We start from the raw sequence: 17,016 nt of genomic DNA, 5'->3' as shown, positions 1-17,016 counted from the left end.
ATTACAAATTACCTCAATTTTTATAACTATTGCAAAACTTGTGTGACAACAATTGATTCAAAAGTTACAAATAGCAAAACATTTCTCTACCAATTCTTCCAGAAATTATCCCAGCGATTTTTCAAAGGATGCTCAGAAAAATTTATCCAGAATTTGCTCCAGGAAATGCTTGAGAACTCTAAAGCGATTACCTTCAGTAATTTCATGTGTTTTTTTTTCCAAAACTATCCTAGAATTTCCTCCTGATATTTTTTCACTAATCCTTAAACCGAATTCTATAGTTGTTATTCTAGGAGATCTTCCAAAGATACAGAATTCCTTCCGAGGAATTTCACCCAGGCTTATTCCGAGGTGGTTAAAAAAATAGCTGAATTTTGTTTTATTTTATTTTTTTTTTCAAGAAGCCCTGCAAGAATTTCTCCGCTTGTTTATGTGGATTCCTACAAAAAAAATCATTCACGTGTCCTCCAAGAAATCCAAAATTCCTCGAGGGGTTCTTCGAATTATTTTTTTAGCATTTCATCTAATTATTACTTTTGCATTTTTACCAAAAATTTCTCAAAAAAAGTCCATTAAATCTTCAATAGTTTATTTTTTCTACACCAGTTTATACTACAGCTATTTTTCCAATTATTCATCCGACCATTTCTACACAAATTTATGTAGAGATTCTGTCCAAAGTTTTTCGAGAATTTTCTTTAGAAAATCCTGCGGCATACTGTCCCGAGAATTGATTGATTTTTTCCCGAATATATTTGCAAATTATCTACAAAATCTTTGAGTGATGAAGACAGTCTTGCAGTTGTCGAACTGGGCAGCTTCTAAGCTGAAAATTTATTCAATGTTATTTTATAAATGTATTACAAAAGTAAATGTGACTTATATTTCTGTATTTTTTCAAATCAATCAACTTTCACAATAAAGAATATTTTCTACTGAATGTACTGTAATTTACTGGCAATAAAAATTCAGAGATTTACTTGAGAAAATCTCAAAAACTAACTGGAGGAATTACTGAAGAATTTTAGAATAAATCTCTGGAGCAATTGCTGAAGGTATCTTTAGAGAAATCCATAGTTGAAAACATATAAATCCTGAAGTAGTACCTGAGCACTTGGGAATACCCGAATAAATTTCTACAGATATTCCTGGAGCAACGCATGAAAAAAATGCATACAGTACTTTTTTTTATCTTTATTAACGAGATGCTTAGCCCTGGGCTAGTTCATCTCGGGACCAACGGCTTTACTTCCCTTCCGAAGGAAGTAGTCACTGAAATTTTTAGTGACTATCTCGGGGATGGGATTCGATCCCAGGTCCTTGGCGTGAGAGGCGTGTGTTCTAACCACTACACCAGGTCCGTCCCCGCACATATAGTACTACTTGCCGTAATGTAACGAGGAATTCCCAGAAAAAGTCTTAGATCTCAAAGAAATGACAGCTTTGATGCTATGAAAAATCAAACTTTTTCTCCTAGTTCCAATTAGGTTTCGTTTTGTTTTCTTGGCTCCTGTTTAGTCTCTTTTCGTCCTCTTTTTGGTTCCTTTGAGGCTTTTTGGTCTTTTTTTTCTAGCAGGTCTTTAATTTTCTTAACTAGGTATAAGGAACACAGTCGCTACCAGCCCTGTTAACACGATAAGCTTTTTCATTCTTGTGGTAACGTTTGGCATGAAAATGAAGGGGTTAGTAGCATAAGGGTGACAAAAACCTAGTTTTGAGAAAATCTACTTTGAAGTTTTTCAGCTATTTTGCATTCTTTATAAATTGTATGAGAGTCAAAAAACAAGAACAATAATTCTAAGAATTAAGTTTTTTTTTTCTGTTGAGAGGAAAAATTACCTGAACATATTTTAGAACGCTTGGAAACAGTAGAATTTCCTTAATTCGACTCAACTTAAAGCCGATTAAAATGTCACTAACACCCCTTTGTGTTTAAGCCCCTCAAATATAGTAACTTTCAATTTGCAGTGCGGTCTTTAAAAAATTCATAGTTTCACTGCACATAAAATATTAGCCAACGTTTGTCCTACCCATGGTTTCGAACGTGGACGCGCCTCTGTGTATAACCGTCATCATGGTACCTAAAAGGCTAGGGCTACAGAACACCACATCGATAATCGAACTAGAGATGGGCAAATTGGTAAAATTTTGAGATCGAATCGTAGGTGGCTCACTCACAAAATTCAGATCCACTGACTCGTTAAAAAATCAAAAGCAAATTATGAAAAGAGAAAAAAACAAACAAAACAAAACAATTTCTGAATGATATCATTTTTAATATATGAAGCTATTTCAAATACAGTCGACTCTCCACATCTCGATATCTTTCCCTATGTCGATGATTTTTTCGGTCCCTTCATTCGGCCTACAATTTCCCTCGATAACTCGATATCCTCCTTATCTCGATATCTCCAAATCTCGATGTGCTCCTGATGATTTTTTATTCCCTATTTACTTTTCGTATGTCGATATGACCATTATCAAAGGTTACTAGACCAAAGTTTCGTGTTTCAATCCAAATTAGAATCGTGAAATGACGTCTGCTTGTTTATTGCTTTCACGATTTTCCTAACAACGAAGCGGTTTTCAATCTAGTATTCATTCTCCCTATCTCGATGGCCCCTTCGATATCGAGATGTGGAGAGTCAAATGTATATATAATGCACTTAATTACGATGAATCCAGCTCAAAAATGTTATCCCTGGTAATTTTTGAACTCCCTTCCGAAAATTGCAATGCTATTAAATCGTTGCTCTTAAAAAAAATCGTGGTTCGATCACTCATTTTTGAGAGTCAACTCTTTTGAACTCTTTTGTTCTAAATCGAACAGCTGTCTGGTTGTCTAGATTTGTGCTCTATAACATTTGAGGAGTGTCTTCGATGCATCTTAACCTTAAACAAAAGTATCTACAATGGAAAGTCGGGTGCTTCTCAAATGCTAATCGCCAAAACCAGACAGAACGCACCAGTTGCAACGAAGAAAAAAAACAGAAATAGGTATAGCTGGATCCTATTTTTGCACATTTTTTTCAACTTCGGCAGTGTTTTTTTTAAGCTACCGAGCTCATATTTGGCCACAATATGCGTCTTCTTATTGCAATGTTTTAGATAATTCTGCCGAGAAACCCTCCATGCCCAAGTGAATCAAGGAAGTGCCCAAGTAGCTCTGCACCCTATATGGAATCGATTCAAAACTGAAAAAAAGCTAATCAATAGTTTAAGACGGATTCCCTTATGTAACCAACCCTTCGGTTGTCGTCTCGTTATTGTATTGTGTACAACACAGGTAGAAAGCGCGCTTATTGTACACTACAATACCCTAGTGGTGCCGATGATGGCTAATCGCACGACGGAAGGTCAAATCGCATTTTGACCATGTCAAAAAATCGAAAGAATCCTAGATGTTGGCGACATTCTGAAGTTTAGAATGAACTCTAGACTTGATCACACACTTAGCCAGTCCAAGTTGCGTTGTAATATCGCGTAGAAAATGAAGAAGAAGATTGCATTCTGTGAGCAATATTTCCGCGGCTGCCGTATCCTTATCGCCACGGGCAAAAGTTGAAATGCGCAATCAGCAACCAGACACGATAAAATCCCGAAACAATAATTGAAGCCATCACTAAAACCTATCAAACTCGCTTATCATATCGATGATGTGACGGTCGCGAAAGCCATCGTAGACGCAATTAACAAGCGTCTCTCAGTAATCGGACGGAAATAAATCCACAAACAGTTAAAGTTCGCCATTTGAAGTGACTGATTGTTGGAAATTAATAATCGCTTCAATGCAACAATTTGGTAAACTTCAAAATACAAAAAAGTAACTGTGTGTAAGGTCGAAGCCCACGAATGAACAAAACTTCGTGTTTAGTATCAATGTGATAACAAATCTGATAAGCAACATAACTATAAATCAATGCGCACACAGAAAGTTTCCGAACGCAGATCGCAAGATCGATTGGAACACAAATTTAGTGACATTGTGTAACCGTCGAGAAAGAACTATTTTATTTTGTGCTTCCGTATTTTGACTGGTTTGGATTCAAGAAAATAGTGCTAAATGTGGTGGGTTTTCCATGTGCTATGGTTGATTCTAGTGATAGGACTATTCTTCCTCATATTGGTAAGTTTGATGTTAACTCTAATACACTGCTAATGCACCTTTGAAAACAATTGAAAACCAAATATCTATGGCAATCATTTTCCAAAGTAAAGTTGTAATATAAATATGAGATCTTTTACGCTTATAATAAATTATTGAAATTTTTAGCGGGTTAGTGTACGAGAACCCGAATTTTCTAGCGTTGCGTCCCAACCGGGACAAAGCCTGCTTCTCAACTTACTGTTCTTATGCGCACTTCCACAGTTATTAACTACCTCGTTTTGGTAGAATTAACATTCAAACGTATCCAACTCAATCTCTTGGAATTCCACCTCTACCAGGCGGTGCTTTTCATCCCGGAATAGGCGAGTTTGCTGTTTCCGCTTCAGTCTGAATCGCTCCACGTTTTGCCGCATACCGTGCTGCAGCATTGCAACCCGCGCTGCATTCTTCTCCTCCAAAAGCTCCTAGCACACCTCGTCGAACCAATCGTTTCTTGAACTCCGTTTCACGTATCCGACAATGCTTTCGGCAGCGTCATTAATGGCTGCTTTGACTGTCCTCCAGCAGTTCAAAGAGAGGCCCTTTCGAGCTCGCCCTCATCCGACAACGCTGCCTCAATATGCTGCGCGTACGCATTGGCGACATCTGGTTGTTTCGGTCACGCTAGATTATACCGAGGTGGACGTCGGTACCATACATTGTTGATGACGGATAGTTTTGAGCGCAGTTTCACCATCACCAGGTAGTGGTCGGAGTCAATGTTAGCGCCACAATAGGTTCTGACGTCGAAAAAGTGCCGTCCATCGATCAAAAGGTGGTCGATTTGTGATTTTATCTGCTGAGGTGATCTTCAGGTGTACCGATACGGGAGACTGTGCTGGAAATAGGTGCTACGAATGGCCATATTCTTGGAGGCGGTGCAATCTTTCAGTCCTAGGCCGTGGCTCGGGCAGCGTTCGTACTCGCGTTCGAGTGCGCGTAAAATGCGTACTTGTCATCATCAGTGCTTCCGGAGTGTGGACTATGCACGTTGCTAAAGTTAAAGAATCGGCCCCTTAAATCTCAACTTGCACATTCTTTAATTGATCGCCACCACACGATCACGCGCCTTTGAAGATCTCTCATCACTATAAAGCCTATTCCCAGCTTACGTGTGTTGCCGCAACTCTGGTAGATGGTATGGTTACCTCGAAGCGTTCGCATGAAGCCGATGTCGTTCAAATTTGCTGCTGAACAGGAATTGCTAAAGAAATTTCTCGCCGATTCCTTGCAGAAATTTTCTACAGCGACTCCCGTTTGAACTGACATCTCTTTTCAACTGCGTACTGCAATCAGAAAAAAGCGCTTCCTTGATCGATTCCTTAAAGGAATTTTCCATGCATCAAGATAGGCCAAGAAATTACTTGTCAGCAGCGAATCAGGCTTTAAGCCTGATTTGCTGCTGAACAGGAATCGCTAAAGAAATTTCTCGCCGATTCCTTGCAGAAATTTTCTACAGCGACTCCCGTTTGAACTGACATCTCTTTTCAACTGCGTACTTCGATCAGAAAAAAGCGCTTCCTTGATCGATTGCTTGCAGGAATTTCCCATGCATCAAGATAGGCCAAGAAATTACTTGTCAGCAGCGAATCAGGCTTTACTGATAAATAAACAGCAGGGTTTGAACAAGATGTTTTTCAAATAAACATGAAAATATATCGGGGTTCTAACCCTCTCTTTCCCATGTTAACACAGGTGATCCACCTACATTGTCGAACGAAGCTATGAGAAAGAAGGGATTATTAGTTTATTGATGTTACATTCGCAACTTCGATAATCTTTTAGTTGACGCAGTGTTTAGACAAATTTTAAGATTTCCAAGGCATGTGGATTGTTGGAGAAGCATTTCGCTTGTTTTCAATGACTACGAATAGGGATGGTACACAAATTATGTCACGCTAAATTTCGAATTTTTTTACCACCTACCCCCCCCCCCCCCCCCTTTTGTCACGTTTTTTGTATGAGTCCTTCGAAAATTTTTTAAGGCTTGTCACGCTTGGCTTGACCTCCTCCCCCTCCTTGGAGCGTGACGTAATTTGTGCATGACCCCATACCATCATAGAAAAGCTCAAAGGGGATGGCGGTTCCGCTCCTAAGGTGAGAAATCACAAATCGACACTGTTCCTTCATATTGAATATTGACATGATTTATCGTCATCGATCCTCTCTTTCGCTTACTAGGTACTTCGCCAAATTTTAAAAATCGGTTATGTTCCTTTTTCATGAAAGAAGATCTAATGATCCTTTATCCTACAGCACGAAAACATGTTACGAAAAGTGAATCAGTTTTCTGCAATAATGCAAAGAAAGCAACAATGAAGAAATCGTTGAATACAAATCAGCCCTTACGAAAAATCAAATTGTAATTGTAATTGTAATTGCTCAATCCACACCCTGGCAGACAATTATCCGCCCATCTAGACACGGGCTGGGTGAGGACCTACCAAGCCTCGCCCGTTAACATGTCCTATACCGTTTAGCACACCGGGATCTTCCACAAGCAGGCGCCGGAATTAAAGCGGTCCCACAAGCTTCAGATACATTAAATAGATATAGTCCCTCTGGCACTAAACCGAATAGCGGCCTTCATATCATCACTAGCACTGCCTATCCCGCACGCCAAACAAAATGCCGGAAGTAGCGTGCCGTGTAGAACATCCGATGTTCTACACAGCACATCACCTCCGACACCATGCTCAACGTACAGCAAAGACATCGCTAATAAAAAGCGGAATGCGTCATTCGATTCAGTGCCAGAGGGACTATAAATGTAACGAAGAGGAAATGAAAAGATAGTAGAGATGGTTTGGTTGTTGGATTGCTGAAACGAGAAGAAATAAAGTCATTACGTTAAAACGTGGTTTTTATAGTTGAATAAATGTATCGATAGTTTCTCATCTGTTTCTTTTCCGTGTCGTAGTTGCGTCGATTCTATCCACCTCGAGTTTTGTCGTCTCCGCTCGAGCAATGAGGACCGCGATGAAATGAAAATATAAAAATATGACCATTAGTGTTTATCTATTATTTAATGTGGTTCTCATTTGCTTTTAAATACCTAAGTAACATGTGAACTCTGCCTCTATCAGAAAATTCTAATGAATTATATTTTATTCTCCTGCACTTTCCCTAACACAAAGTATTCCTATTTAGTAAGACATTTACAAGTGCAAAGGCGCAAATAAAAGTGTGGGACCTCATCAAATCATGTTGATGCCCTCAAAGCACTCATTCTTCGATTTGCGAAAAATGAGTCCGCTGAAAACACCGACCCGACTCGACGCAATCGCGCACCTCTACCAACGCCTCCGCACATGTAAAAACTTCTGCGATAAACCTGTGGTGTGAAAGAAATGCGCAATATTATTTTAATTTCAATCCTAACTGCATGACCCGTAGGCTCTATGCGTATGATTGTTCATTATTTTAGCTAAATATACCAGTTATTCCTGTACATCAGAAGAAAAGAAAAACGATTAAGAATATCTTGCAGCGTAAAGTTTAAGTGATCAAATATTAATCCTTTCTTCGAACCTAATTTCATTATACATTGGGTTATGCTATGCTTCGCGTGTGATACGAACTTTTCACGTAATGTAACCTAGTTTAACACTTTTCTACGTAATGTAACCTAGTATGAACAGCTGCCCAACTCTCCAGACCTGCGCCCTCCAAGATCCAAGGTGCTGCTGCCTTACGTTCAAAACTTCTTTCCTCAAAGTCTGTCTATCAATTCCGAACTCTATAGCATACTACCATACCAATCAGACCCTATTCCTGACAAGACACAGAGTCATAACCGCAATGTGATGGATTTACCCAGTAAATCCACAATCTTGTCCTAACCCCTCTTACGTTTCGCTATCCTCGAAAGTCACCCATATTGATGCTTGGCAAAAAATATCAGTATTCAATCCACAAATCCCAAATTACACCACATTACGTTGGTCCGTTTGGCGTCGCCGGTGGATACCTGTTCTGACATTCGTTTCTTTTAAACTCCATTTCAACCATGTCCCTCCACTTTATCAATACGAATGTTGACGAATCGCGATAATCTGAAGATCGTGACCAGAACGGAGGTAGGATAAATCACTAGGGACCAACTACCACCACAAATCAGCCCTTACGAAAAATCAAAGTCGAAATATTCGTCTATAAACTGGGAAATCTAATAATAATTGCAACGTTTCCTACTGCAAATTAATGCGCTGAGACATCGTTCACGTCAGCGTTAGCGTAGTTACGGTATACTTCGTAGATTGTAGCAACTTTTATTTTTATTTTTGATAATCTTATTCTGCTTTCAAGAATATGGAAAGGGATTATTCCTTGATCCAATCCTAAACAAGAAGACCAAAACCATAAATATCGCTATTCCTGGCCACGCCCATCTTTACCGTAACTTGGAATAGAGGAAGGAAATGTTGATGTAGCACTTACTTAATAAGAGGCCACCGACTCAGCGACACCCTCATAAGTGCTACGGAGGTGGGGGTTGGGAGAGGTAAATGGTCAGTATTCGCTTTGAAAGCTAGCGATAGACACAGCAGGGCATTTTTTGTTTAAATGTTTTTAATTTAAGGACTGTTCATTTTATAAAGTGGACACCTTGTGCATGCTGTAGCCTTTTAATTTATAAATGACATTTCAATCGGTTTTTTGCACATCGTTCGACTAGTGTTGTACAATGTTGTGATTATAAAAATTCTTCTAAATAATGAAATTTCACACGAATATGGGACAACGATGAAAACGGTCAATTTTTTGAGGTTATCAAAATCAATGATTGTTAGAAATTGACTGGAAAATTCGATAATTTGTATTTTTTTTTTTCAAAAAAGGCTTGTTCTTCAAAAGCATTTTCAATCAGAAGCCTGATGGAAAAAATCAAGTTTTTTTTTGGAGCAACAATTTTACAGATATAATAAAATCGTTCTTCCCGTATATTTTTAAAGAATAATGTTTTAAGGAGGGAATTGATACAAGTAGAATTTTTTGGTTAAAAGTACGTCCTGACGGTAGTGCTAATATAGTATTAATATAAAAAATAACTTACGCCTTCATAGAGTTACTTATTAAGTCCCCACGTCACATTTAAAGCAACATAGAAACACAATTGCTTTATTCTTAGAAGACCTATCAAAGTACATTGACAATCATCAAAATTGCCAACACTGCTGTAATAAAATCGATTCTATTTTTCACATATTATTTTCATACTATGTTATTCTGAGATTACCAATTGAAAACTTTTATTTTTATTTTATTTTATTTTATTGATGAACAAGAGGGTCAGGGGCCAAGTCTCCAGCATAAGTTTGAAAACTCACATTGTCCATAATACACCGGGGGGTTTTGGAGTTTGGGAAGTAGGCAACGCAACATCTTTGACCAGAAGGTTCTTTAAGTTTTGCTTCTACTCTTGACTTCCAATACACGTATGAATGATGCAAGGTCAAAAGAACATGAATCAGTCATACATATAGCGGTAGTGAAGTGTTTTGCCTAAGGATATGGGAAAGGAGGGATTTTGGGTGGTGTTTTGTAAATAGCTCTGTGGAACAAGTTTGTTATTAGTTCAAAATTTAGTTAATGTGATTCACCTTGCAATCAGAAATAAGAATATTTACAAAAACATGATACTTATCTTTTCTCGGCCAATACGCTGCCATGTCTTTCCTCTCCAATGAATTTTTCCTCGTTGTAATGGCGGGTTAGATATGAAAACAAGGATAAAGAGAGAAGAAATGTTAGTGATTGTTACATGCTTTATTGCTGTATTGGCCTACAATGAAATCATAGAAAATTCGCTCTTTGGATTCCCATGATAACAATCCCCATGCAGCTTACGAGAAACTTCATGGCAATGATCACTGTACGTCATGTGCGGCATTCAGGACATCTCAACAATACTGAGGACGAACAACAAAAAATGAATCCAAAAGAGCGAAAACCTCAATGTTTCAATGTAGGACAATTCAGCTTTAAAGCATGTGAGAAGTTCTTGGTGATATTCTCACAACGGCCATTCAGAATGGTTCGACGTATGTAGATAAAAGATCATTATGATAAAATCAACGCGACGACATGTTAGTGAACTCAGAACGATTATTGTATTTGCAACTGTTAATTTCGATAGTTAATCTTAGGGTCGATATTCTATATAACTTTTAAGATAAGCAGGAGTAAAGCACGAACGCGAAGTAATGACCTTCCATCCCATCTTCAAGTGCTCCCCACAAGCACAACACTTCATTCTGGCACTTTAGAACGTCCATGTTGTAACTTGTTCGCACAAGAAATCTGCCTCGACCGAGTTGGCAGAACGCGTCCATACCCCTTTCCGAACCAAAGGACAGGGAGATTACCAATTGAAAAATTCGAAGAAAATAGTTTACAATTTGCTGTAGATCGATAAATATGCGTACATGATTCCAAAAGTAAGAGACTTTTTAGTAAAACTACCATAAACAGTAAAATGTATACTCAAGACTGTGGTTTCAAACTCACGATTTAGCTCCCGTTTATACAAATATAGTTTCTTTAGTAATCCAAACTAGTTTTGAACACGCTTTTTACTTTTCTATTTTGCTGGGAGTGAAAGGATGGTGTATCAGCAAATTTGGCCATAAATGGGTAAAACACTAATGTTACCTGATGTTAGAGAATGGTGGAATATAATTGATTTTTTCAAGCTATACTTTTAGTAGAATAGTAAAAGATACAAACATACAATTTGTTCATAAAAATTAAGATTTTTGTTTTGCGAAAAATAATGTTAAACTTTGACAAACAGCTTTTCTTAGGGGTTTTTGGAAAAACTATTTAGCTCTTCAACCAAAAGCATTTTCTAAGATCATATATTTTCATAGCATTGTAGAATAATAGTTGAACGATGCACAGAAAACCGATTACGATTTTATCAATAAATAAAAAGATGGCATAAACAAAGTGTCCACTTTATAAAATGAACAGTCCTTAATCTTTTGAATGCCGGCAATCAGAGAGAATGTATTTGTCTTGTTTAAGGTGTATGGTTGATTAGAATCCGCATAGTACTTTCCGTCTTGAATAATTATGTATACGACAAATCGTATGGGTATCTGCTTATTAATGATTTAAAAGCAGAACCGATCCTTCAAGGATCATCGGTAGAAAAAAAAAAAAGAAAAAAAAAACAGAAACGAAACAGCAGCGCGTAAGACCTGCAGTATTTTTTGAACTTGGTATTCGAAAATTGAAAATTATGAACAAAAAAACGAATTCAACTCATTAAAAAACGAACAAACGCGCATCTTTGTGTTTTAACTATAAAAGCTCAAAAACGGAGAAATTGTGGAAATAGTGGCAAATTCAAAACACTTTTCCTTCCACACGCGAACCACTTGATTGAATCTACGTAATCCCAAACCGACGAAGCATATCACAAAAAAAAAACAATCGTTCCATCGGTAGTTACTAGGATTGAACTATTGCTAACTGCGCTGAGACATCGTTCTCGTCGTTGAAAAACTAGAAAACGTATTGAAGGAACAAAATAGGCGAAAAGTTATTGAACGCTATCACTCTAATATCATAACTATAAAGACCCAAACGCAATGATAGCGGAAAGCGGAACCGGTTAGCCAGTATGAACTACAACAAGCTTGTCAACTCAGTGTTGGTTCAATTTCATTCGTTGTCAGTTCAGTCGAGATGGTGTGATTCATGCTGGCGAACCGGTTCCGCACTCCGTTGCTGTTCCGCTGTCATTGCGTTTGGGCCTTAAGTACAGAAACAGTTTTGATGAACTTTCTGACAAATTACTATGGATGTAGATTTAAATCGTTATCAGAATAAAGTACCGCGGGGAAAGTGTAAGTGGGGTAAATGAAAAGAAATTGCATAATTTAGTGAATATATGAATTTAAGTTCCGAACTCATGCGTATACCTTCGATAGAAATCCTGGCTACGACCAAGCTAAGTTTTACACCCTACTGCAATGACAGACTTATCACAATTGGGAACCTATAAAAAGCTTACCGCAATTTTGGGATTGGGTTACCTATAAATGACGACTTCCTTCGGAAAAGAATTTTAAAAAGCCATTGATCTCGAGGCAAATAAGCCACAGGTTAAAAAAAGGCTGATACGATTATCTCGATTACTTTTTCAAATCTTCGTATGTAACTTCCAAACGGATTTGAGAAAATTCATTAGGAATAATCGCAACCTACCTTCTAGAACAGTTTTAAAATGAATCCCCTTTTTAACAGTTTGCATGCAATCAGCTCGCGTTAAAATACTAGCAGTTTCTATCATTTCCCACAAAAATGTAAGACAAAAATGATAAGCCGTTTCAATCAGTTACTTACGACGTTTCTGTACCAGTATAAAATCGACTCAAGTAGTGTTTCGTTTTGATTCGTGGTTAAGTCACTTGTCTCGGTGAAAGTTAGGTTGCGAAAGTTGAGAATCTTACTTATGCCGTTTTGTAAATCCTGAAATTAGGCGTTCCAAAAGTGAAAAATCGAGATGGTTTAGAGCGGAACGTGTAGAATTGATCGTTCCGAATAAAAAAAAAAATGATGCAAACATTAACCTCAAAAATTAAAATTCAAAAAATTAAGTGTTGTATTTCACTTTTTTGTTCCTTTTTATTGTTATCTCCCCTCGTACCAACTGAGTGGTCTCGTACAAAGAAGAAAATCAATATTTGTATCAATCTAATAAAGACAAAAAAATCTGCCCAAGTCTTGGGCAGAGTCTGTTAATTGAAAAATTGTAACTTTACTATTGTTTCCTTTACAGCGTCGGATATATCACTTCGGCATGCATGGCACGGAACAGCAGTATGAAACCAGAAATTCACAGGATATTCGTAGTAAAAAAAGCCATGCATTACTCTCATCCATATGTATAAGCAATGTTTTTTTTTATTCCAGGTAATCAACAGTATTACATATTCACGATATACGAATCCCAGCAAAACGCCAGAAATCAGCAAGCATCGGATCAACCGCCACCCAATTGTAAGACTCATTCTAATTTGGGAACAGGTTAAACTGATTCTCTGACCACAACATTTTGTTTTCAGACGAACCGCCTCCGCCACCACCCAAATACGATGATGTGATAAAATCACCGGATTTGTACCAGAAGCCACCATCGTACAATCAAGTACAATAATTTATTTCTTAGCTTATTCTAAAACAATCGACACAACTACTAGAATAAAACTTGTTTGTGAGTTGTTGCACTTACCGTCTTTACGAAAGATTGATCGAAATTATCCGAATCTCATCGTAGGGTTTGTCAGTTTTCGGGTTGGTCTTACTGTTGCAAATGTTCTGCACCACTTCCATTCCTTTGTGAACACGCCCAAACACGGTGTGTTTGTTATCCAGCCAGGGCTGTTGAAATAGGAAGATTATAATCATTTTCACGGTCAAATCCTGGTCAATCTCAAACTCACCGTTGGCAGCACCGTGATGAAGAACTGACTTCCGTTAGTGTTTGGACCAGCGTTCGCCATACTGACCGTGTAAGGTCGATCGTGCTTTAGCGTGGAGCAAAATTCATCCTTGAATTCCCCGCCCCAAATCGACTGGCCGCCGGTTCCCGTTCCGGTGGGATCACCCGTCTGAATCATGAAACCTTTGATGACGCGGTGGAAGATGTGTCCATTGTAGTAACCGTTCTTAGTGTGCACGCAGAAGTTTTCCACCGTTTTCGGGCACTCTTTGCCGAACAGGCGCATATGGATGTCTCCCATGGTGGTGTGGATGACCGCGTGATCGTACAGTTTTTGCGAACCTGATTGGTGAGTAATGGGAAAATGGGTTAGTTTACGTTCAGTGAGTGGAAAATAATTTAATCTATAATCTATACCTTCTCCTTAATGTTGCGGAAGCAATAGCAAATTTTTAATATTTGAGAATTGAGGAATTCAATCAACTTTATTTGGCTTACCTTGTCCTTCTGTAACGGATATGATGTCTTCTTTGGAAGGTTTCTCGTTGAACACGTCACGGTCGGCATCCTGCAGATCCGAAGGCAGTCTTCGACTGTAGAGGTAAAATCGTTGTTTTCTGTAAAAAAAATATTACATTTAACATCTATCGAAAAATCCAGACATTATCTGCATATGAGCTGTAAGCGCACCTAAGATCTAATTCCGTGCATTTTGGAATATTTCTAATAAAATAGAAATATTTGGTAATGATAATTTAAAGTGAAATTGTGATGTATTACCAATATATCCCTTTCGGGACGGACGATTTTTCACCTTTATGAATAAAATTCTCTTACTACGAGTTAACACGCTCCAGAATGGATTGTAATCTTCATGAGGGTTTAATGGAACTCATTGACTATGGATTACTAAAGACGGGGAAAAAGTATATTTGAAACCGGCCCTGAACGAGCCGTTTCAAAAAATAATTTCCAGCACAATTGTGCTGCTTCACCCGAAAGGGATATAGGGGTAGTCAGGGTAAAACCGACACCCTATCATTTTTCAATTTATAAGCAGATACTCATTCGGTTTTTACCACACCTTATCTCTACTTGTAAAATATTGTGTTTCGGAAAACGTTTCAACTGACACTACCAATAAACAACAAAATCATATTGGACAGCATAGAAGAAACGGCCGTTGCAAGATTTCGCTCTTATTCTTTAACGATTTCGACTGTAAAATTTTTGAAATGTCATTCTTTGTTGTCCGTCTAAATCATCATTCATCATTATTCCGTAGGAACTTGAAGGAGAATGTTTTTTCTGGTTATTCAGCAGCTGAAAACACTTTCATTTGGGGTAAAATCGACACCTTTCTTTGCTTCATATTCTAACTTCAGGGAGTCTTTCTTGCCAGAAGACATTCTCTGAAGTTCATTTAAGTTGTGTTTTTCGAGTTCCAATGAAAGTCACGGATGGCGAACTTGTGAATCATATACTATATGGCTTTTCACAAGCTGATAGCTTAGTATTCAAAATTTTACTTCTATGTTATCACGTTTAAACTTGTTAGATCAAGTTTGAACAACTTTTTCTCATTAAAATTTGGTGGAATAATAGATTTTGAAATAGATTTCACATAAATTATTTGTATTGCCTATTCACAAACCTTGAGATTCGACAGATTGCTTTAACTTTATCTTCGCAAACATTCTATAAACTTAAGTAAAGCATATGTATCTACCCAAAGTGTATATGTCGGTTTTACCCCAACAGGCTGTGAATCTTATACGCACTCTCAATTGTTTCACATAAAATGTTGAAATACTAATTTGATTTAAATCGCTATATAACCTAAATTTATCTTTTGGGTTTGCCGGTGAGAACACACTAGAACTTCGGGGAATGGTCACTTGTGGTAAGGGTTTCAAATAAAGGTGTTGATAAATTGAAGTTTTAGCAAAGACCGACTCATGGTTGTATTTTCGCCTTATTTATCTATGGCAGATTAACCGATCGACTGCCGAATCTTAGGGGCGATCCATTAATTACGTAAGATAATTTTCAGGGTTTTTCAACCCCCCTCCCCCCATAGTAAGATTTTTTGTATGAAAATTAAAAATAAATTGTATGGCGCGTAAGAAATTTGAAACCCCCCCCTCCCCCCATAAACCCTTACATAATTAATGGACAGCCCCTTATCTTATTCCTTTAAACAGTTTTTTGCTCGGTAATTCGCCCATTCGCTGACACTCTTATTGTGTACACCACAGTTCTTTTCCCTTAGAAAAAAAAACTTAGTATCTCTACTTTCATTATTGCATTAGATTTAAATTAAAGCTCCAATAATTCAAACTTACAAATTCAGATCATGATGCATAATCCTAGTCATTATCAATATACGAAATCTTTATCAATCTTAACTTTTTTAATTCTCTTCGAACGCCGCGGAGCACACTCCTGCGACAACTCTTCTTCTGTCGTCGAATTTTCGACTGCATGTTTACGCTTGCTCCCTATCCTTGTACCACTTTCAGGAAGGCCGTGGTACTCTTCGCTGGTCGCTCTAGATGCTGTCTGCGGCTGTTGCCAACCCCAACGTATAATTGGTTTGGTATAATATAATCGTTCTGGCTCTTACTCAAACGAAGCTGCCCTTGGTGCGCCACTGTTGACACCTTTCCAATTTGAATCGATTTACGAATGTCTCCCGAGCAAGGAAACGCCAAACAAAAACGGCGCCTTTGTACAGCTTTTCGCGCCTTTAGCAGCACGTGACCTTCACTCGTGCGGTCTTCTCCAACTCGTCCAACACAATGTAGAGATATTTTCACCAACCACTGCTCTTTCAGGCCGGAGTCTTAATATCACTATGTGAATTTTTATCGCTCGTCGCCACTTTTTGAGTTTGCCGATGGGAACACAGTAGAACTTCGGGGAATGGTCACTTATGGTAAGGATTTCAAATTAGGGTTACCAGACGTACTCTTTTTAGAGTACATGTACTCTATTTCACCTTAAAAATTGTGTACTATTTTTTTTGCTAAATAGGCTCAAATGTACTCTTTTCCAGATATTACTTACGATTGTCCAACAAATCAAATAACTGCTGAACAAACTTAATTTCTTTCGCATGGTTGCACAAGTAATTTACCGATTTTAGAAAAATACGGACTGAATAGAATTGGTACGATTAGGTTAATAATGATTAGAATGAATTTATATGCCCATTAATCTTACTCAATACAGAAATAAGTTATCTAATGTTAAAACTATTGTTACACAATCAACTAGTTAATAATCGATTTTTAGATAAAAGTCTTCCAAATAATTTTATTAAAAACTAGTGGTCCCGGCAAACTTCGTCTTACCATCAAGTAGGCTGTTGGAAAACGCTATGAATTGTCCAATACAAAATGACAGTTCCGTT

The 17,016-nt window shown here is 37.8% G+C and overlaps 2 protein-coding genes across 7 annotated transcripts in view; one reads left to right on the top strand and one right to left on the bottom strand.

Moving 5' to 3' along the window:
- The first annotated feature begins 3,540 nt into the window (after positions 1-3,540).
- On the top strand, positions 3,541-13,399 carry LOC5567650. 2 transcript variants are annotated; one of them, XM_001651795.2, is made up of 4 exons: positions 3,541-4,126; positions 12,939-13,008; positions 13,073-13,159; positions 13,225-13,399. In XM_001651795.2, exons 1-4 carry the CDS (start codon positions 4,064-4,066, stop codon positions 13,314-13,316), a joined length of 312 nt encoding a protein of 103 aa, XP_001651845.1. In that variant the 5' UTR covers positions 3,541-4,063; the 3' UTR covers positions 13,317-13,399. The 2 variants fall into 2 exon arrangements, with proteins under 2 accessions (XP_001651845.1, XP_001651844.1); XM_001651794.2 differs by having other exon boundaries at positions 3,551-4,126; positions 12,939-13,011.
- The window catches only part of LOC5567649 (peptidylprolyl isomerase domain and WD repeat-containing protein 1), a 36,857-nt gene continuing 33,139 nt past the window's right edge, over positions 13,299-17,016 (bottom strand). For 3 of the 5 annotated variants that reach the window (XM_021844642.1, XM_021844638.1, XM_021844639.1), the window contains 4 exons: positions 14,100-14,218; positions 14,019-14,024; positions 13,603-13,943; positions 13,299-13,540 (listed from right to left, as the gene is read on the bottom strand). In XM_021844642.1, coding sequence (XP_021700334.1) covers positions 13,397-13,540; positions 13,603-13,943; positions 14,019-14,024; positions 14,100-14,218 — 610 coding nt within the window. In that variant the 3' untranslated portion in view covers positions 13,299-13,396. The remainder of the gene's footprint in view (positions 13,541-13,602; positions 13,944-14,018; positions 14,025-14,099; positions 14,219-17,016) is intronic. The other 2 variants (XM_001651793.2, XM_021844641.1) reach the window with 1 other exon arrangement.

This window comes from Aedes aegypti, chromosome 2 (genome assembly GCF_002204515.2).
Source record: "Aedes aegypti strain LVP_AGWG chromosome 2, AaegL5.0 Primary Assembly, whole genome shotgun sequence".
Lineage (NCBI taxonomy): Eukaryota > Metazoa > Arthropoda > Insecta > Diptera > Culicidae > Aedes > Aedes aegypti.
The sequence above is the reverse complement of the archived record's forward strand: the minus strand, read 5'-3'. Positions and strand labels throughout refer to the sequence as shown.